We start from the raw sequence: 23239 nt of genomic DNA on the forward strand, positions 1-23239 counted from the left end.
GTCAGATTATGTTCAGTGGACAGGTCAGAAAAATTCACTGTTTGAAACCAATGGGACTTGTGTCCATTTAGAGGTCTAACTTCTTGTTTTAGGTGTTATAGGGACTTTTTTCTTTGATTGTTTTTTCTTTCTTTCATGGCTGCTGATTTGAATAACAATAGTGAAGTTAATATGAGGTTTTCTCACCACTTTGGGCATAATCCTACTTTTCTTGAGTATAATCAAGGAACGCTTTAATGGGCCATTTGTTTCTTCAGCATCATGATGCCCCAGCTACCACCATATTCTGACACTACTGCAACAAGTACTCTTTTGCATTTATTTAAAGGAAAAATGCAACTGATCAATCATGGTGCCAAAGTCACATTCTGTTCCCAGCGAAGGCAATGGCAAAGCTCCTGTTGACTTCAGAGGGAGAAGGAGCAGGTCCAGGGTGGTACACTAAACATTGCTATTTAGCTTAATGGAACCTGTGGAGGTACCACATTATGATCAAATGGGTCTTTCCCATCTCTTATTTGTGTGATATTGTTATCCTGTTGTGTAGGTGCTTTGCAGCATGAAGCCTGCCATAGATTAACACAGGGTGTATCTGGCTCACTCCTTGGGCTATGGTGGAGTGGAGGATGGAGCAATGTCTCCCTCTTCTCTGGAGGCCCTTCTACAGAGACTGTGCTTGCAGTTGGCTTTTATGTGGGGTTGTACAATATCCAATATAAACTGTTGCACCTATCTCTGGGGATTTGCTCTGCTACTTGCTGTCTGGCCTAGAGACAGTAACTATTCTGGAACTCAGGAGACCTTGATTCTACTCATAGCTTGGCCATTGGCCTGCTGGATGACCTTGGGCAAGTCATGTCACTGCTCTATGCCTCAGTTTCCCCATCTGTAAAATGGGGATAAGGATACCAACATATTTTGTAAAGTATGTTGGGATCTATGGATGAAAAGCACTATATAAGAGCTAGGTATTATTATATGTGATGTGTAAAGATATTTGGATAAGTTTATAGAGATTTAGAATATCTCAAAATGTAGCAAAGCATGTGCTTTGATTGCAGAATTTGGTGCAAGTTAAGATATGGCCCATTAAGTCCTTTCTACATCAAACTTCTATTTATTAATGATTCATATGTGATTTATGCCCAAAGCTAAAATACTAAAAATACTAAAATAAATCCAGTAATATGTATGTACATTTTAAAATGAATTTTGCTGTGACTGTTACCCCCTTTTTTCTATCACAACTATTCTAGTTAACAAATTTACTGGAAGAAACAGCAAAATAAGGACTACATTTGAGAAAACTGCCACCTGTTCTTAGAGAACTTGCAGAGCGAAAAGGAGGTGAAGCTGGCTGAGTAAATTCATTGCCCTGCACTATTTACAAAGCTCTGCTCACATCTGATCCTATGCATGTGTGGTACATGCAGAACGGTGGGTCTGTCTGTATATCCTCTGCTTCCAGGTGGGCGCTGGGTGCCCCATAAGGAGTAGAAGTGTAGGGTGGGTTTTTGCAGCTACCCAAGTTGACTGGCAGGGCCTGACCCCAATCCCATTGACGTCAATGGCAAGGCTCCCACCCTGCTTGCAAAGATTCTGGATCAGAGCCTCAATCAGGCATTGCCTGTTTAAGATGTGGCCCCACACTCCAGCCCTCCTCCCCCTCCTCCCCAGCAAGCGGTTCCCCGGAGGGGGCTCTTCCACTTGCTCCGCGACCGCACGGCTGGGAGAGGCAGCTGCTCTCTCAGCCCGGCTGCTGGCGGAGACGGGGGAGGGGGCTGCCCAGTCCCTGGATGCGGCGGAAGGCAGCTGGCCCCGGAGATGGTAGCGGGCAGATCCCAGTGAATCAGCCCGGCTCCTTGGTCTGGGGCGTTCGGCTTCGAGCGGCTGGAGGGACCCTCCGGGCTGGGCTCGGGGAGAATGGGATGCTGCACCGGGCGCTGCACCTTGATTTTCCTCTGCACTTTACAGCTGGTGAGTAGCCGGCTCCTTCCTCGCGCCGGGACAATGCGCCGGGTTCTGGCCACCCCAGTGGGGAACCCCCATTCGCACCCTCCCCCCCCCCAACACACCCCCCTTATCCCCCAGCGGGGTGGCTGATCCAGGGAAACTTTTACACGCCGCTCCAGTCCAACTTGCTCCGGGAGCCGAAGCGACACGAGTTGGCACCGATTCTCTCCACCGGCACCCACAGGCGAAGGGAGTGTATGGAGGGGGGGAGATTGTTGTGTCTGTCTGCGCCGGATCAACCCTGCTTCGCAAACAGAAGGGGAGCGAGCAGCTCATTTTTTGATTGAGCGATCAGGCACAAACCCGGGAGGGGGAAGGGATGGGGGCAGCCATCCGGCTCAGAACAAAAGATCCCCGGGAAAGGGATCTAACTCCGCTCCCAAACTGCATTGTGAAGAATTAGGGAGTCCCCCAGTTTTGGTGGGTTGCTTGAAAATTGATGTCCCATGCAGCTGCTTTGGTAATAATCGTTTATTAGAATTATTAATGTTATTACAGAATTGGGTCCCTTTTAACTTTCAGCCTTTTGATTTATATTTTGGAAGGGGTGGGGGGAGTCGGGATGTAATCCCGAATTGCCAGTTAATTTTCTTTTCTGGGGTGGCTTCATTATTTTATTTGTTTAAAGGGGCACCTTTAAAAAAAGTCTTGAACTTGCAAGGTCACCCTCCTTTAACAAAAAAAAAAATAATAAACCTGATGTTAAAAGTCGAAGATTCTCGTAATGATCATCATCAGCAACAGCAAAAAGTTCAAAAGTGCTGAAATAATCAAGATATCAAAGAGGCCAAAGGTACTAATACATAAGGCTGCAATGAAAGATTAATGTAATATGCACTTCTTCACTTATTGCATGTGTTCATGCATATGTAAAACTACTTATTTAGAACATTCTCATTAATTGTACAAGTATCTATGATCAGAAGCAAACTCCTTTAACGTCTGAAATACTGGTTTTCATACATCGTGGCTTTCTATCACATCTGCATACATGTCAATGCTGAACTGTGATAAACAAAGGTCTGGTTGTTTTATGATTGTCTGTGCATCTAGCTTGTATCTGGAGGTTCCCCTTGTCAATTGCTAATAGGCTGCAGGGTTTCTCTTGCCTTAAAAAGGAAATGTCATTCCTTTATTTAATTGTGAAGTGCATTTTTTCTAAATTTGTTTTATTTTGGAGCATAATCTCTAGATCTTGTTGAGGAAAGGAGCCAGTTGATTTTAATCTCCGTAGTAAATTGGTGCCACTGAGTACTCTAGCTAAAACTGTGTTTTGGAATTGTTTACTGTAACAGTAATTTATTTTCCCTGAAGGGACAGTTCTGTGGAAGAAAGAATCTCTCATTTAGCAGAAACTGGAAGCTGCTAGTTTTTAAAACCTAAACCACTGGTCTAAAATTTGGGTGTGGAGAGCAAAGTTTAGACTATTCACTGTGACTAGCCTAACGAAGAGATGTAAGATTTGACTTGTGGGTACATAAAATAAGGAATGAGGTTCTGTTGTTTGCATGAAGCATATTACTAGACATGTTTTATGCATGATGATGATAATGATAGTAGTGAGTATTTAGTCTTTTAGTATATGTGTTCTTTCCCATAATTTTTCACCCATACTGTACAGAAGAAAGAGACTGTAATCATGTTAACATTTGAATAAATTAGTGTTTGAACAATGAATTGTCTCTTCAATCCAGCAGTGTATCGGCTTGCTTTTAAAAAAACTACTGGTGCTGCTCTTATTTTTGACAAGCGTGGGAGTTTTCTGGTATCCAGGATACTGGAACAAAGAACCCCGAACATTTTTTTTCCTTAGGACCCTCCTCCTTGAAGAAAAGAATCAGCTTCTTTGCCCATTCTTAAGCAAGTTTGGATGCCTCTGTCTTGGTGATTTCCCATGGCACTTGCCTTGGTAAATTGGTAGAGATGAAAAATGTAAAGTATGGGGAGGGAATTCCTGAAGCTCTGTCCTGATGAGCGTGTGATCATGAGCTGTTGGCGAAACTCCCAGTAAGTTACTGGGGGAAGCTGTTAGACCTTTTTCCAGCTCTCCTTGTGTGTAAATTGTCACATCTTTTATTCAACAATATAGCTAAGTGAGCTGCAATAGAATGAGATACTGTACGTAATGGAATCAATTAATACAAAAACCAGAAGCGATCAGACCATCATCATTAATAAATTATAAAGATGTGAACTTTCTTTGATCGTTGCATGTCTCTGTTCTATTTCACTTGCTATTTTGATCTCTCTATATTCTCCCCTTAGTATTTCCAGACACTGTGCTTCCCACACAAAACTCCTGGCGTGAAATCTTGGCTCTACTGAAGTCAATGAGATTTTTGCCATTGACATCAGTGGGGTAAGAATTTGACCCCTGGTACTTCAAACCTTAATTGCATGCTTTTATACTACTTTGTTTGGAAACGGCACATTCTTCTATATATTTCTCTAGTGCAATAACTGACTTTATTGGGAGTTTTTATAAATAATAAATACAAGAAAAGCAAGAGTTCAATTTGCAATGGCTTGTGGAGGTCCTATTGCGCCTTATGTGCAAGTAGTTGGATAACTGCCAGTTGTGCGTGGAAGTGTTCACAGATTCTGAAATGTTCACAAATTATAGCACAAATGTATGCCTGCAAAAATAAAATATCCAAGTATATTAATCATTGTTGTTTGTTGTTCTCCTGATTTAAAACGTTTGTCATCCAGCTGGATAGCGGAAGCAACAAATGTGAATTAGGTGATCAGCTACACCACATGAATGCCAAATAGGATCACCAGCAATTCACGGGCTGCAAACTCTTTGTCTAAACTATATAGAGCAAGCTAATGAATATGTTTGAAGAGAATCAGGATTGAGTCTCAGCTGATTCGCTGATCAGAAAGAGGCTACATTTGTAATGAATAATTTGACTAACTCTAATCTTAAACTGTCGTCCACCTGAACATTCCAAATTAAGGTTTTGCTCCTTCGTGGCTCTGTGCTGGTGAGCATAGTGAATGAAAGGGCTCTTCTGGTGCTCTTCTTCCCTGCCACCCCTATGCATGCAGCAGGGCAAGGTAGCACCACTGGTCATGATCCAGCGTGGCCTTCAATGGAACTTAAGCACAAGCTTAACGTTAAGCACATGCTTACATGTGTTGCTAAATCAGGCCCATAATGCATAGAAGAGTATTGTATGAAGTGGGCTCAGCTAACATGCAACCTGCCCCCCACATTCCTAAGGGGTAACCCATATTCAGTAGGTTGATGGCTAGCTACTAATACACCTACCCTGTAATACCTTTCAGAAGTGCTGTGCCGAGTCTTCATTTATTTACTCTAATCTAAGGTTTCGTGTGCCAGTCATACATTTTAACATTGTTAGAAGGTCTCTTTCTATAAGTCTATAATATATAACTAAACTATTGTTGTACGTAAAGTAAACAAGGTTTTTAAAATGTATAAGAAGTTTCATTTAAAATTAAATTAAAATGCAGAGCCTCCCGGACTGGTGGCCAGGACCGGGGCAGTGTGAGTGCCACTGAAAATCAGCTCCCGTGCCGCCTTCGGCTCACGTGCCATAGGTTGCCTACCCCTGCTGTAATACATTTCTGCTCTGGACAGAGAGCATAGTTACTCCCACAGCACGGTGTCCCAGACCTGCCCGCAGAAAATCACAAGGCAGTATCTTTGGTCCCCATCACTGTGCTTGTCAAGGGAGGGCCCAGTAGTGTGAATTAAGGATGGATGGACACAACTGGTTTTATTGTCTCACTTTAACTTAGAAACTAATGTTACCTGAATGGACTCCGCCTCCCTCCCCCCCATGAATCTTTGTTGAAACAAGAACATTAGGAAAAGCTTAAGCAAAATCTGAATAAGTTGTATCTTTTCCCAGTGAGGGAATGGTACCTGGACTCCATCCCTGTGAAGTGTGTTAGAGAAATGTTCAGTATAGAAATTAATGATACAAAAGATTTCTAGTGGAGGATTTCACAACCTATGTGGAATACTGCAGTGTGTATCACTAGGGAGCATCCACCAGGACCCTCAAAACATTGTGGGATTGGTGGGTCCCCGCAAGAAACCATGGACAGTTGCTAGGTTCCAGATAGGAAAAATGTTAATAACTGGTGATCCAGTCCTTCCTCCCTGCCAGTAAGCAGATTGTTCACAATAGTATATTTCTTCGAGTAATAAGTGATTGTGTGTGCTGAAGGCACCATCTGAATTTATTACAACCAGACCAGGCATGGAAAAATTCCCTCCCTCCCCATAATCCATCCCAACAAATCAAGTAATTGTTGTTTAAATTCAGTCCATGGGTTGGGAGTATGGATGCCAAGCGTAAACTTGGAGGCAATTTTACAAATACATTTAGAACCCCTTCTTCTCAGAGGCTCTAGATGGAAAAAATGACAAACTTTTCCCATTAACAGTGAGAGAGGAGCCCACACAGAATTTCTACTCACAGAAACAAACCAAAAGTAACTATATCCATGTATTTATTTCTTCTCTCTGTCTCTCCAGCCCCTCTCCTTTTTCTGACAACGTCTTTTTAATTTCTTACAGAAGTGGGTGATCAGTTCTGGAAACTATCCTTCTCTAGCAACCTCTAATGACTAACATGGCCGTGTCAGCTTGATCTAGCAGAAAGTTGATAAACTAAAACACTGGAAAAAATTTTAAAAGGTACATTGGCCTTTGGGATTGTACAGGGTATAAATCAGAACAGAATATGGCCAAAAAATGAACAAACATAAAATATTTAAACTTTATACAATTTATAAACTTCCAACTCCATTTCCTACATTAAAGGCAGCAACGGACCTGGATGCTGATTTTAGATCCACCCACTCTCAATCTCCAGCACAGGCAAAATTTGGATTCACATACGGGTCCCAACTTTGCAGCTGGCTCTTGGCCCCTCTTTATATATTGAGCTGAACCAAGCAGCCCAAAACTTTGGGGAAGTTCACACCAGCCTGTCAGCTGTAATTCATATGCTCCTTGGGGCAGGAACTCTCTCTCTGATATCCTACAGTTCCAAGCACACTGTCTGCCCTGAATAGCAATCAGGTACTAGACTCTGCCAGGCCTCTACATGAGTGAGGGTTGGGAGAGAGGGTATAAGGAGCCTTCCCCTGCACTTTGCATTGCCTGGCTAAGAGCCAAGCGGAAGTACATTCCCTGAACTTTTGGAAGTAGAGGGACTGCTCCCTTGCTATTCTCTGGGGGTGCCCAACATGCCAAAGTTGTGTGGGAGAAGGAGGAAGGGACATTCTCACCTTTGCCCTCCCACACCAACCAGCCCATGGAGCAGAGACGGCACTGCTGGGAGAGTTAGATACATCCCCTGAAGAGGTACTGTATGCTCCCTGAGGCTCCCCCAGGTGGTATCATAGATACATAGGCGTGTAGGACTGGAAGGGATGATTTCATACAGTCGCTAATGCTGTGCTGTGCCTCACTGGCAGGTTTGAACCCAGAGTAGTTAAAACAAAAGCAGGTGCCCAAATCAGCAGTGTGCCCATTGCTTATCATATTGATCAGAATCATCTCATTGTTACCATGTGCTCCCCCATATTTTATCACCTTCACCTGTTGAATCTCATCTTATACTTAGATTGTAAATGCTTCAAAGCAGGGACTGTCTTCTTGTTATGTTTGTACAGCTCCTAGCACAGTGGGGCCTTGGTCCCCATCTGTGGTCCTGAAGCACTGCCACAAACTATACAATAAGTATAACAGCCACATTAAACAGAAACTGTTTCCTGAGTGTGAGTGCCAGACAAAGCAAAGTTAAAGCTGTGGCAATAACGGGCTTGGTGTAAAAATTTCCACTGAAACTGGTCTTTGGTGGAAAACAGAGGTTTTGACTAAATGAACGTTATCATGGAAAGTGTCTGCTTTCCATGGACAATTTTGAGTTTTCATCCAAATCCCAATAACGTTTGGCTGAAAATGTTCCAGTTTTGGTTGGTTTGTTTTTTGACAAAAAGTCAAAATTTTGTGTGGAGAAAAGCACAGTTCTCCAAGCCGTTCTCGTCAGTAATGATTCGGACAGGGAGTTCCACTGCAAAGCGGGAGAGCGGCACAAGAGTAGTGTTTCTTGTGCAATATTTGGTATTTCAAAGGTGCTTGCATCCAGAGTTCACATTGCTCAGACAATCCAGATTCATACTTCCCACTGTGGCAGTGACTCCCAGGTATCCTATGCTTTTGTGTTGTCTAAACCAACTCATTCCGAGGTTTCAGACCATGAATGGAATCTGGGAGGGTCCAAAATAAAAAGACAAGGTCTAGTCAGTGGTGCATAGGATGCAAACAGGCTGTGCCTTGCACCTCTCCATTTTATCATGTAACCTCTTTCCCATGTTCTGTCCGGTTACCTCATATGCTATGCTGTGTTCTTCATAACTCTTGAGCTTGATTAACTGCTACATGGGCAGGTGACCTGAATACAACAGCACAAGGTGATCCTGGAGGGGAAAACAGCGGGTCCCAGTGGCAGCAGCTATCAGGCTTCCATTTCTGCTTATAACGTAAGGAAAAGATGAGTCCAAATAACAAAGACGAGGAGCCTCTCTGGCTGCATTGGAGAGAACGTTATTATGTAGGTCCGGAATTGTGAAATGTTTCTGTGAGGAGTGGAGCGACCCTGGTATTCTTCATTCTCTTTCCCACCCCTCCATCCCTGATATGTATCATACCAGCTTGAGGTGTAGCTCATCTCTACAGACCTGTGCTCTGCGTTGTGGTTTACTTTCTTTTATTTCCATAAGAAAGAACAAGGGTCTGTTGCAAGGGAAAGGTTCGGCCCCTTTCCTCTTTGCTGTGCCTGGGGGCTGGCTCAGATGGAACGCCACTGGAAATGGGGCCGTCAGCTCAAGAGAACATCCAGTGTAGCCCAGTGACATCCCACAAGCAGAGCGTAGGTTGCTCCAGTGTGTGTTACATAAGGGACGAAGTACATTTTTGCTGGTATGTAAAAGGCAGTATTTCCAAGCACCTGCTGCAGAGGACTGTCAAACAGGAGATCTTGGAAGGATAAACTAGAGAGCAAAAGGCCTGATTCTCATTTCTGCTATACCAGGGTAAATCTGGAGTAACTCCACTGCAGTAGGGGTAGTCTAAGGTGTTGTTCATGACCTATCAACTCCTAAATGACATGGGACATACCTATTCCCCACGGATGTACCACTGCAGTTGTGATCAATGAAAGTTGTTCTGCCTTCTTATAAAAGAGAAGGTGGGGTCAGGGCATTACCTGCAGGGGGGCCTCAATCTCTGGAACTTGTTCCCGTTTGCCACATGATCCAAAACAGCCCAAACAGGACGACTAGTGCTGGTTGAAAATTTTCCGTCTAGATGTTTTTTGATAGAACACTGGGTTATCGACAAAATGAAAATTTCCACAGAAATAGAGTGACCGTATGTCCTGTTTTGGCCGGGACAGTCCCTTTTTTAAGCCCTGTCCCAGCCGTCCCCACTTTTTGACAAAAACTGGCATTTGTCCCATTTGCTCTTGCCAACGGATCAGTTAGCAAGATCAAACGAACAAATGCCCAGTTTACAAAAAACGCTGGGTGCATCCCCCTAGGGGGGTGCAGAGGAACGTTGGAAGGGGGCGGCGATGCAAGGTGCCAGGCAGTGGAGCTCTGGGGTCAGCCCCAACCCCAGCTGGCACAGGGTTCAGCCTCAGCCATGGGCAGCACGGGGCTCAGGGGGGCACTCAGACCCAGCAGGGGCTCGGGCGCTCAGCCAGCCTTAGCCGTGGGTGGCACAGGGCTCAGGCATTCAGGCCAAGTCGTGGGTCGGGGGTGGCTCTGGCAAGCCCTGCGTGGGGTGCTGGTAGTGTGTGGCTTGGGCGAGCCCCGAAGTCCTGATTTTACTTTAGGAAATATGGTCACCTACACAGAAAGTGCCTGCTTTCCTCAACAAATTTGTATTTTTTCTGTCTGAAACCCAAGCAACATTTCTGGCAAAAAACCAAAGGTTTGTCAGTATTCAGCAGCGCTTGTCCAAAATGGGTTGTCAAAACCTGCAATATTTTCAGTTTTCTTTTTTTAATTAAAAGTTTAAAAATTTCACTATTTTTTTTTGACAAAAATGAAAAATGTTTTGGTGTTTGTCAAAATTTTCCATGGGAAATATCCCCTCCCCTCCTTTTCCACGCAGCTCTATTGCTAACCTTTAGGGCACTCTGCAAACCATTAATCTGACAGAGTTTTGCAGGAAGATTGAGGATATTTTTCTGAGGTGGAGAAAAGAAGGGAGAAATGAGCTGTTTCATTGCTTTGGTTAATCAGTATAGGAGTATTGAATGTTTTTTGGACATTTTTTTATTATTTAAATCTAAATAAATAAATAAATGAAATCAAAACCAATTTATGCAGTATCTCTAGTCTGAAGCATTCAAAAGTAATTAATCAAGCCCCCCAAAATCATGGAATTGGCTTAAAAATAATGAGATTTTAAAAATAATGAATTTGGGGTTGAGATTTATTTGGCCTTCTGGTTCTTGAGCATTTAGTGTTCACATTTTCAAGCTTTTCTTTGCAACCAAGAATCTTACTCTAAAACAAAAAAACAGAAACAAAAAAAGCTGAGATTCTCTGTGGATAACATGACTCCCAGAATTGGGGCTTTCGGAGAAACAGCAGATTTTGTGAAATCTGTGATAAATCCATAAGAGCAGGCAGCACTGTTTCTCTGGATTTTCATTGGGACAGCTGCAATCAGAACTTGACCCTAAATGTCTATGCAAACCGATAGAGAACAGAAGTTTTATGTCAATTGCACTCTGAGTTTTACATATTTTAATTTGTCTCTTTAAGGGGGAAATCTAATAACAAAGGATCGTGTCCTCACGTGGTGTAAATCAGCATAACTCCACTGACTTCAATTATGCTGATTTATACCAGCTGAGGAACTGGCCCAAACTGTATTTTCCAAGCAGTACTTTTGGCCTCATTTATGAAAGGGCATAATTGCCATTTCCCTGGTGTCTGTGGCTTGCTGTCAGTACAGCTGCTTCGGTGTCAGGATGCTAGACATAAGTATGTTGGTTAGCAGAGAAACCGATGCCCCAGATTTTCATTATGTGGTGAGGACTCAATGAAGAAATAAAGACAGCAGCTTTTTATGATCTCTCGTCTATCACTTCCACTTCTCCCGCATGTTGTTTGGGTGAATCCAAGTTGAGTCATTTATGCATCAGTTTCACTGCCCCCTTTCTTCTGAAATTATGATATGTCAACTGTAGTCTCAAATGCCATCTGCCATGGCTTAATGAAAATATAATGTGAGAATCAATGCACTAGCTTGCCTCTGTCACCTGCTCATAGAAGGCAAACAATTGGCACTGGTGTGCCAGCTTCCTTTGCCACCTTTCAGTGACCGGCCGACTCAGCAGGAAAATGCACCAGCTGTTCTCAGATCCTTCTCAGAGCAGGAGCTTGACTAATAACGTTTTTTGCTTTCTCCCTCATTTTTAACCCTCTCTAGGAATACATTCTGTTCCCAAATACTTGGAACTAACTGAAACCTGAACCGTTGGCATACTTTCTGTGCTGGTGGGGAGAGGATACGCGCTCCACCCAGGTCCAGATTTTCTGAAAAATTGGGAGCACAGTTCTGTGGCTCACTTCTGCAGGGAGTGATCCACTGAGACATGCAACAGGACTTGTGCATACAGACACCTGACTTGCATGCATGAGTGTGCACCTAGGGACAGATCCTCAGCCCCTGGCTACTCCCCTTTGTTCTGCTCCAGTAGAACAAAGGAGATTTAGAGATTTCCCAATGGCTGCTGGGGATTCCCCTGACATAAGAGTATCCCCTGGTGGCCCACTTTACACTGCCTGTTCCCCCAGAAACTCCAAATAGGGGGCTCTGGTGCCCAGGGGTGTAGCAATGCAGGACTCAGCCCTGCAGCGCCTCCTGCTGGTCTCTCAGAGAATTAGCTTCCAGCCTCCAGAGCACCCTGTTTCGGCCAGTGTTTCACTACCGCTGGGCCCTCATATCTCTCCTAGACCTTGGTGCCGCTATCCCCTGGGGTGCTGTCCCCTGGCAGTAACCCAAGTCTCTGGGTCTCCCCCTTCCAGGGGAACCCCCACCTCACCTCAGTATATGGCTACTGCCCAGTCTCCATCTACTGGGGCAGACTGCAGTATATAAGCCACTCATCACCGGCAAGGGGGCTTTGGACCTCCTGCCTCTGCCTACCCTTGGGCTGCCCCCTGCAACCTCAGTGCCTATTTGGCCTTAGACTAGACCGGCAGCCTGGAGGGTTTCCCAACCGGAGCTCCCCAGCTCCTTTAGCCTTCCCCCCAGCCCTGCTCCACCTCAGGTACCATGGTACACTCCCCAGCAGCCATATGTGTCCTCTGTCATAGTAATGACTTTGGGATGTCACTCACTTGCAGAAGATCAGAGCTGGTGCCCTTGAGATGAAAGGCTCTGTACTCCATTGCCAATCCCATGTACCAGCCAGACCCCGGCCATACAGATAAATGATGTAAGGACTCAGCATTACTGAGAAGAGTTTGGTTAAACTTCCCATCAAGAGCAAAACATACTCAGTAAAAAGGGATCTTGGTACTTAAATGAATATGTAGCTATTAGTGAATGTACAGTAAGCCTTCTATAGGCACATGACATCACAAAGTCATTACTATCTAACAGATGATACATAAAAGCAAAAGTAAAATTTAAAAAAAGACTCAACATTTTTTGTTTGAATATTAACGTTAGTGGTGGCCCTGGAGACTAAACTCCTCTGTTTATCCATAGAACAGAGCAACTATTCTTGCAGTGTTTCTATTAGGGACTGGAAAGAAAGCTTCCAGATCTTTGCCCAACTTTGCAGACTCAGCACATCTCAGTAGATTGAATGTGCGTATGAACTCTTGGATGGTTAGCCAAACCAAACACAATTCCAAACTTTTTGGGATTCTCCCATAGTTACAAATATAATCTTTAGGCAATTGGTCCCATGTGTGAAGTTAAGAACTGGTGCACATGTGCAGTATATGTCTGCTAAGTACATACAGTAAACTGCATTTTGTGAGATGATAGCAGGAAAGAAAATACACCCAATTATAGTTTGTACATATAAAATTACTGTAGAAATCTGATTATCCTAATTTCTTAGAAACTCTAAATATGTTCAGATAACTGGGAGTCTGGATAATCAGACTGGGGGATATGCTGGCAGTTCACTAGAAAGGAAGGTTCAGATACTGGGAGTACATATAACTGAGGTTTATGTATTTTATTTACATTATCTGCATTTAAGCATGCAGAGGAGAGTGAAAATTGGGGTCCGGAGACACAGATAATAGGATTGTGATGCTTAAAACAGACACTGTGAAATTAACTAAGGGATTTCCCATTCCATCTTTCCCCTGCCTCCACCTCATTCCTCATTGTTAAGAAGGAAACATGTTTAAAGAAAGCCAGTGTCTGACTTGCTGTGAGGACAATTAGTAACTGCCTGCCCAGAATGTCCTTTCAGACACTCGCTTGCTACTATGTATAGTGATTGAGTGGATGCTGACAAATAATACAGTTTGCTCAATTAGGCTCCAAGACCCCAACTAGCCATTTATTAAAACACCCCCTTCTCCTCCAACATGCAGCATGAAAGGATGAGTAGCTGATTGGAGTGTTGAATAGCTGGTGGCTTATTCCCTAGACTGCAGATCAGTGTAATTTTATTTACCTCTGCATTAGGACTGGATGATACTAGAATGGCAGGGCAGGGATGGGTGGGCAGAGCTGTCCAGCCGTGCTGGAGCAACATGTTCTGATTCACTGAACGTGCCTAGGTGGTTTATAGCAGGATTTCTTTCTTCTGAAAGGCCAGTCCTGTTGACATAAATGACTGAGTTGCAGATATTCAGCACCTCTTCAGTGGGCTTCCATTCTGTTTCATTTTGCTGCACTGCCAGAACCCAAGTGAATCCCCACGTTTCCCTTCACCCTCAGCTACTGTGGTCAGTAGCTATTCATCTAACATTACAGTGAACACATGATCATTATACACTTGAGTGTTTCATGATTTGGGGAACATCTCTGCCCTGTAGACCCTGAATGCAATTCATCCATGGCAAAAAAAAACAACCAGTGCAGTTCCTATAGGCGCCAAGGGGAGTCCTGACCACTCATGCCAGGGCTGAATTTGACTTTCTCTCTACATTTCTCTTCTGTCAGGCTTCCAAAGGCTAAAACCATTTGCCCTTTACTCTAGGTGGCCTCCTGTTATGCTGCTAACGCACAATTTGTCACACATACCTGCATTTTCTGTTTATTTAACCTTCAGGATTTGAGCCAGGAGCAAATATTAAATTTCAGCAGCTCCCAAACAGGGCATGTTGTGCCTCGTGGATTTCTGCTTCATGTGGCAGGGGATAGCAGATCATGTTCTGTGCAAATACAGACAATTGTAAGCACTTTGGGGCAGGGACCACCTATTTATGCTGTATTTGTACAGCACCTAGTGCCACAGAGAACCAGCCAACAAATTATTCCAAGGGAATGAGAGAAAATGAGGTCTTTGCCCCGGTGTCACTGGAGCAGGCTTGAGTAATTAGCCCTTTCCCCCTAGAATGGGTTTTCATGCTGCTTCCCTCCACCAGAGCAAATGGATTGTGTGTAATGATGACCCTGTTGCCCTGTGTACTCTTATTGGGCTTCTCTCCTTCAAGAGAAATTCTGTTTGTTGGATGGAGCAGCTACTCTGCTGCATAAAAGTCTAATCAGTGCTGAGGTCACAGTCTTCTTAGCACTCAGTGGGTTGGATGCTTTAGCACTACTGCCCTAGCAATCACTATCCCATCCTCCCTGCAGCTGGGCATTAAGCCACGGTAGAGCTATGGGCCTCTTTTCTGCAGTAACTCACCAGTCTGCAGTTTGGTCAGTAATTGCTGCTGCTCTGTTAGCAGATATTCTTTCACAGCCTGTCTATCCTCCCGTTGTGCTGAAAGTGATGGGTTTCTCACACACTCCGAGTCTGAGGAAAGGTGACAGTCGGTTTTTTTTCTTTTAAACTTACTGTGAGCCAAACAGACCAAAGCCTCTTGCCTTTTAAGATATTCAGGAGTGGGTCTGTATGTGATTTGCAAATATGCATGGCAGCTAATTGCTCACAACACAGGGCAACGCATGAGCCTGTGGGCTTCAGCTCAAAAACAAGAGTCTGTGGGGTCAGTTTTAAACAGCACAAACCGAGAAATTAGATGTGGGAAGTTACATGAGCCCAAAGACTTTCAGAGCTGCCAACAAAATAGCTTAAAACTGAGGTGTGTGTGGCAGCCAGAGACTAGGTAGGGTGGTATAAAGCCCTCTGCACAGCTTGAAACTATAAAGACTGCATCTCCCACCAGCTGACTAATGGTGCTTTGTTTTATTTCTTGGATGACCGTGCCTGTTACAACTGCTGTGAACTATTCTCCTGCTACATATACAGCTGTGTAATAAAAGATCTCCAGTCCTATGAACTGGGATCGAATGGATACTTGAGTGAATCATTTCATAAACAACAAATTTCTGAAGAGGCTTATGGTGGCAGCAGGTGGGAAAGCGAGGGAATTTGTCGGCAGATTGCTTAGCCACAGAATGCTTTGGTGGCATAAGAAGTAACCCTCAGTTTCATTTGTGCTAGGTTCTTTCATGAGAGGTGACCACAGCCATGTAAGCGGTGCCTCCCAACCTATGAGTCAGGGCAATGCCCTACAGGTATAAGCCAATCCAGATGGAATTCATTTTTGATGGTCAAATGCTAACTATATTTTCCTATATAAAGAGGCGGGGGAATCCTGTTCTGGGGGATTTGATGGATCATGTGGTTGGTAAAGGGTAAGGATCCTTTCCATGCTACAGCAGGTCATCACTTAAACTGTAACTCAGATTAAGACTGGCCAAAAATTATGACCTGATTGGATTTAGGTGGGGAAGATGAGAAAAGGTGGTGAGTAGGGCCTATCACCATTAAGGAATTTCACACTAATTCTGGTCTACACTAAGCGAGGGGGTCGAACTAGGGTACGCAAGTTCAGCCACGCGAATAGCGTAGCTGAACTCGAAGTACCCTAGTTCGACTGACTTACCCGTCCAGACGCGGCGGGGTCGAACTCCGCGGCTCCAAGGTCGACTCCGCCACCGCCGTTTGCGGTGGTGGAGTTCTGGAGTCGACTGGAGCGCGCGGGGAGTTCGAACTATCGCGTCTTGATTAGACGCGATAGTTCGAACTCCGAGAAGTTGAACTCACCGCGTCGACCCGGCAGGTAAGTGTAGACTAGCCCTAATACAAGCAGCTGAGCAACATGCATGCACCAGCTCAAAGTGAGAGCTGCCTTCAGAGTGTTACTGGATTAAACTGCTCTGGAGTAAGAAGTTGATGTAGCTGGCCTCAGTCTAGGTCTGAGAAGACAGATGTCTGCACATTAGAAACCCACCTCCACTGGGGCAAGCTTGTTGGCAAGTTTGGAATAGAGAGAGGCCAAGGCTGGAATAACTATGGAAACTGAGTGATCTTCTCACCCTGAGAAGTGAGCTTTATGGGCTAGCAAGGAGCTATGTTGGCAGTGCTCTGTGGGGGAAGCTATTGTAACCCATGCAAAATGTGGCTTTTTGTCCCCCTCTAGAGGCTGGGCCAGTTATAAAGGGTTTATGAGTCTGCTAAGTCCTTTGAACTAATAGACCTGGTCCTGCTGTTGCTGGCTCCTGTGTTTAGCTCCAGAAGTCCTGGGTTCAATCCCTGCAGATGACCTATCCCAGCTCACCATTAGGTTTGCTCTGCTGTTGCTTATGCTGGGCATGTTCTGGGAACAGAGAATCTGAGTTTCCAGAGCTGATGTGGTGGGACCTTTTCACAAGCCACTACATTTTAAAAAAAGAGAGAGAAATTCAGTTCTGCTCTTGCATAAAACATGAGCTATAGAGGAACTGCCAGTTGGTGCGGGAGGAGGAGAAATAGAGGGGACACCATCTCACCCATAAAGTGAATATAAACACAATGTGAAAGTTGTAGAGCAGGAGGGGCCTGATTATTCTGGGACATGCACGGAAACATAACGGGAGAGTCATTTGGTTGGAGGCCAAAAAATATATATACAATAAAACACTAGACTAGACTGTAGAGGGGCCACTGGAAATCAAAACAAATTGGGTAGCACTGCAGAAGAGATAAATTATGCTCATAAGATAAACAATGCTTGAGCGACACTGTATAAATAGCTACATATAATGGCACTACTGTGTGTCTCGGCTTCTCTAATTGGAAGGCTGGACAACATCCGATAGAAACTGAGTTGCAAATTTTTTACTTATAATAAGTAAGATTTTTTTTTCATTTTTATTCTCATCCTCCCTTCACCCCTATTTAACACTGAGTGAAAAAATCCCCCTCTACCCTATTTAATTGAGTTGTAGGGATGGGAGCAGAATGATCTTTTCCATTGCAAACGCATCATGGCAGGAAGTGCATCAAGAAGGAGTAGCCAAAATGAATGAAGAACTTGCCACTTGCTCTTATTTTAGGTTGAAGCTTATCTCCTTGCCAGAGGGTGTTGTGAAGGCTAATACTATAACAGGGTTCAAAAGGGAGCTAGATAGATTCATGGAAGATAGGTCCATCAGTGGCTATTAGCCAGGATGGGCAGGAATGGTGTCCCTAGCCTCTGTTTGCCAGAAGCTGGGATTGGGTGGCAGGGCATGGATCACTTGCCCTGTTCTGTTCATTCCCTCTGAAGCACCTGGCATTAGCCACTGTCGGAAGACAGGATACTGGGCTGGATGGACCATTGGTTTGACTCAGTATGGCCATTCTTATGTTCTAAGGCTCGTATGAAGATTTTGAACATGGGACTTTCATCCCCAAAGCACAGGCCTTTACTACTTAATAAAGTAACAACTCTAGTAGCTCACAGCTGTTAGTAGGCTGTTATCCTCTTTGGATTAGCCATAGCCTGTTATACTTTACAAACATTACGTAAAATCCTATAAAAAAACATACAGGCTGAATTTCAACCCTAGCTGTATGTCTAAACTTACTATGGTACATTTATATATTTAATTTATTTCTGCAGGTAATAGTATCTGTATTTTTTGTTTTTATTAACTTATTTAAAATAAAACAAACATTAGACAGAACACCCTGTGTTCTGCTGAAATGCTTCATCAGGAGGAAAACCAATGAACCAGTCAGGACCTCCAAACTTACAGAAAGCTTCCTGGGACGGCACTCTTATAAGAGTGTTTCAAAACATTTAGGAATCCTGAACAGTGAATTGCTGGTGAGAACTCAAAAATAGTAATTCAGAATCAGTTGTACAGCTTTGTTCTCTCTCCAGCTCCTTAGAAATACAAAACTGGCTTTGCGCCCCAAATTGATCTGAAAACCTAAAAATCCCGAGTTTTATACTGGACTGTAGTTATTGGAAAACCCCAGGAATGCTCTCTCTGTGAACATGCTGACAGTTGCCATTTTTAACAAAATATTTGTTTGCCTTCTTGACCTCCTCTAAAACTTTTCCTTGTTGAATGCACTTTCTTGCATCTAAACATTGGATCTTCTGTTTTCTCCCCAAATAGCTCCTTAAATCCTGTCCCTATTAAAGTCAATGGAAGTTTTACCATTGACTTGAGTGGGGCCAGGATTTTACCCCATCGATTTTAAATGTCGATAGATAGGGATAAAGCATTTCCCTGGTTCCTAGAATGGTGGGATTTCTGTTAAGTATCCATGGGCAAATACATCATATGAGTTAGACCCCCCAAGGGTGATTAGCAACATCAGAATGTAAAAATAGCTGTACTGGGTTAGACAAATGGTCCATCTAGCTTAGCATTCTGTCTCCATCAGTGGCTAGTGTCAGATGCTTCAGAGCGAATGAATAGAAGAGGTCAATTATTAAGTGATCCATCCCCTGTTATCCACTCCCAGCTTCTGGCAGTTGGAGATTTTGGGACACCCAGAACACAGGGTTGCATCCCCGACCATCTTTGCTAATAGCCATGAATGGACCTATCTGTCATGAACTTATCTAATTCTTTTTTTGAACCCAGATATACTTTTGGCCTTCACAACATCCACTGACAATGAGTTCCACAGGCTGATTATGCGTTGTGTGAAGAAGTAATTCCTTATGTTTGTTTTAAGCCTGCTGTCTATTAATTTCATTGGGTGACCCCGGTTCTTGTGTTATGTGAATGGGTAAATAGCACTTTTTAATTCACTTTCTCCACACCATTCATGATTTTATAGACGTCTATCATATCCTTCCTTAGTTGTCCCTTTTCTAAGACGAACAGTCCCAGTCTTTTCAATCTCTCCTAATATGGAAGCTGTTCCATACTACTAAATCATTTTTGTTGCCCTTCTTTGTACTTTTTCCAATTCTAATATTTTAATATTGTGAAAATTGATAGTTTATTCCTACCTTATGTTTCTTATCTTTTAACCAGTTACTGATCCATGAGAGGACCTTCCCTCTTATCCCATGACAGCTTATTTTGTTTAGGAGTCTATGGTGTGGGACCTTGTCAAAAACAGGTGACCAATAATGTTATTATTTCTTGATGTAAATTCAGTCAAGATCTGTGCTCCCGCATGTCCTGGAACTTCATCTCTACTTTTGGGGTTTGATGTTTGGCTGTCCAGGAGAAATTATTTCACCCAAATCCCAGGAACACCTGGTAAGGAATGCAAATTTGATTCACCTGCTCACAACCTCACTGCTGCATTCTCCAGTTCTTAATCTTATATTTCCCTTCACATGAAAGGGCTACAACTGGAAGCTTAATAAACAGCTGGAAACTCAGTTCAGAATAGATGAGCTACCAGAGCAGGAGTGTTCCGGTTGATACATCAAATCTTACCAAGGCGATCTTCTCTTCCACATCCCTTAGCAATATATAGACTGTTTTCAGCTCACTTAGAAGCCTGAGATTTTCTAACAGTTCAGATACAAACTGGCCACCTGAATTCTTTGCATTCATAAGGGACACTGTCAGTGTAAAATGACATGAAATTGTGACTGCTCAGTATTAACTGTCGGCTCAGATTGGAGGTCACATTTTCAGTAGGACTTTGAAATTTGTGCACACAAAATCATAATGTGTACTTATTCACAGGCACAGAAATGGCAATTACCTAAGCCAGTGAGATAGAAACACAGTTACCTGATCTGCATATGCAAATACGTGTTTTGTATAGGTAAAGAGGTGCACAGTCACATTTTACAGGAGAAAAAGTCAGACCTTTTAAAAATGATTCATATGCATCTTGCATTAATTTGTTTGTATTTTATTTAAGTAAACTTGGAAAGGAAAATTTCTCACTGTTAATTACTAAATAGGATGTTACTTTAGCCGTGGCAGACACCACATCCCAAGGTGTAATATATACTTAGCATTTATACTACATTAGTACCTAGTGACCCCAACTGAATAGATTGTCCACTGTCTATATTCTGCATTCATGATATGTGACTATACTTCTCATTGGAGCTGATGCCAAAATGTCTGAGGATAGAATTTTTAGACCCGTATCTCCAGGTGCAGATGGAATCAACTTGAAATAGCGGGTCAATGTTCACATCCTGGAACATGCAGCGCAGACAATCTGGAAGCTTCCTGCTTGAAATAGAACCTTTTTCTGTCCACAGCCCTAATAACTAATACTAGTCAGAAATTTTGGGCAAAAATAAAATTTTGAGAAATTCACACACACCCCTCCCCATTTTCTGACCAGCTGTTATAATAATACTTTGCACTTCCATCCTTCAATTCAGAATCACAACGTACCTTATCAATATAAAGTGCCTTACAAAATCATACCTAAATGATTTAGGAGTACAACTCCCAGTGGGTCTTGTGCTACTAAGTCACTTGGGTGTTCATTGTCCCTTTTTTACACGTGGGGAACCTGAGGTAGAAAGGGGGGAAGGTAACATTTTCAGAAGTGGCCTCCATTTTGGGGTTCTTGCCCAACTAGACATACCTGATTTTCGGAAATGGTGAGAACCAGCAACTCTGAATAAAATCAATGGGAACTGCTTAGCATCTCTGAACACTGGGCACAAAGTGTCCCAAATTGGGCACTGGAAAACTGAGGCATCCCAAATCAGAGGTCACTTTTGAAAATTGTGCTCAATGGGGCAGATTTTCAAAGATATTTAGGCAGCCTAAAGATGCAGATGGGATTTTCCAAAGTGCCTAAGCAGTTTAGACCCTTAATCCCATTGATTTCAATGGGTGTTAGGACCTGGGCACTTTTGAAAATCCCACTAGGCATCTATCTGCATCTTTAGGCACCTAAATACTTTTGAAAATTTGCTTCTAAGGGCCCATCTGCTCTGCAGTCGGAGGTGTGATTGCAGCATGTGTACACATACCCAAGTTAGTTTTAATCAGGCGAGCTCAGGTGCCAACAGCAGTGAAACCAGGGCAACATGGGCTAACTCGGGTACGTCTACATGCATCAGTCACACCTCTGATTGCTGTGTGGACACACCCTTGCCCTAGGTAAGACAGGACGCATATGGCAGAGGCAAGAACAGAGACCACATTTCTCTGCTTTAACAGCAAACTCATGTCTCCTCTCCAGCAATTACTTCTGAAGCTGGGAGGCAGCACACTGGCTAGGGGAGTAAGTTCTGGTGTTGGAGAAAAGAAGAGATCTGCTGAGATACACTGGAGGTCAGGTCCACCAACAAAGTGACCTTCAGATCAGTTTTCATCTTACTTTTTCTTTTCTCCTCTGCCCATATAGTCACATTCTTCATTCTCAGCCAGGGAAGTGCTGTTATTATTTTCCAGGGGAAATTAAGAATCTGACAGGTTTTTTTTTGTCTATTTTTTAATAACAGAACTGCAAATTATTAGCGTAGACAGGAGTCTGAAAGGGAAAGACCTAGACTCTTCCTCAGTTAGAATAAACACAGGTAGCTTCAGTAACTGTCCTAGAATGCTAAACATTGGAAAAGCCAATATGGTTGGTTTATTCCATATTTTGTTTCCCCACATCTCATTTCCCCAGCTGTCTTCAGGCCACACTAAACCCCTCATTGCCTTTCATGTAGACTGAGGCCTCTCTTCCCTTGATCAGAGAAGGTCTGTGTTTTCTAATTGTCTACACTGCAATTAGACACCCGTGGCTGGCCCGTGCCAGCTGATTCAGGCTAAGGGGCTCGGGCAAAGGGGTCTGTTTAGTTGCCATGTAGACATTCGGCTATGGCTGCAGCCCAAGCTCTTGGACACTCCCACCTTGCAGAATCCTAGGCCTGGTCTACACTGGGGGAGGGGGACTGATCTAAGTTATGCAATTCTGCCTGTGCCTCTTGCAGCAGTGGAGTACAGGAGTCGTCAGGAGAGCGCTCAGGGGTTGATTTATCGCGTCTAGACTAGATGCGATAAATTGACCCCCGTTGGATCGATCGCTGCCCGCCGATCCGGTGGGTAGTGTAGACATACCCCTACAGTCCAGGCTCCAGACTGAGCCTGAACATCTACAATGCAATTAAACAGCCCGAGCCCTGTGAGCCTAAGTCAGCTGGCACAGGTCAACTGCGGGTTTTTAATTCCAGTGTAGACATACCTTTAGATGCTTCCGAGCCATGGGAGCTGTTTATCTGTTTTACTAGCCATGACGAAGTGCAGGTAGGGCCCTTTTGCTAGAAGTGACATGCCAGCACTAAGCTTGCTGTTGCCTGGGGCCTTGATGCTGTTCCTGGGAGCTGAGCCCAGATACTAAGGTGATGGGTACTACAGAAAACCTCAAAACAGGCAGACAGATCTCCCAACACAGCAGCATGGCACACGCAAAGACTGGCACTGATAGTAGCGGATGCCCTGGTACAAGCTACTGCTGCTTCCTGCAAATGACGACAGGGCTGTGGTATAAAAGAGAATCAATCCTCCTTGGTGTCTTACCTTGAAATTGTACGTTGAGGTCAATTATCAAGTTCTAAGGTGTGAGATAAAAAAGATTGGATTGTCAAGAGATTAAGAAGGTGATAGACCCTTTGGTTTGTGTTACACGTAGCACTTCCACTTTTGGTTCGCAGTAAAATGTTTGCAGTATGGCCAATCCCAAGTGTTCCAAAATCAGGAATCAGGCCACCCTAAATAATGAAATCGTCTTAAAAATATACTTTGGGTTCCTTTTTGTTTGCCTTTGGGTGTCTGAGGTTTTGTAATGCACTCAGGTCATGTTTTCAAGCTTTTTCTCAG

At 43.7% G+C, this 23239-nt stretch overlaps 1 protein-coding gene across 5 annotated transcripts in view; it reads left to right on the forward strand.

Moving 5' to 3' along the window:
• The first annotated feature begins 1725 nt into the window (after nucleotides 1-1725).
• The window catches only part of NKAIN4 (sodium/potassium transporting ATPase interacting 4), a 77595-nt gene continuing 56081 nt past the window's right edge, over nucleotides 1726-23239 (forward strand). For all 5 annotated transcript variants that reach the window (XM_044984662.1, XM_044984666.1, XM_044984664.1 and 2 more), the window contains exon 1: nucleotides 1726-1977. In XM_044984662.1, the coding sequence (XP_044840597.1) occupies nucleotides 1924-1977 (54 nt within the window). In that variant the 5' untranslated portion in view covers nucleotides 1726-1923. The remainder of the gene's footprint in view (nucleotides 1978-23239) is intronic.

Source organism: Mauremys mutica, chromosome 13 (assembly GCF_020497125.1).
Source record: "Mauremys mutica isolate MM-2020 ecotype Southern chromosome 13, ASM2049712v1, whole genome shotgun sequence".
Lineage (NCBI taxonomy): Eukaryota > Metazoa > Chordata > Testudines > Geoemydidae > Mauremys > Mauremys mutica.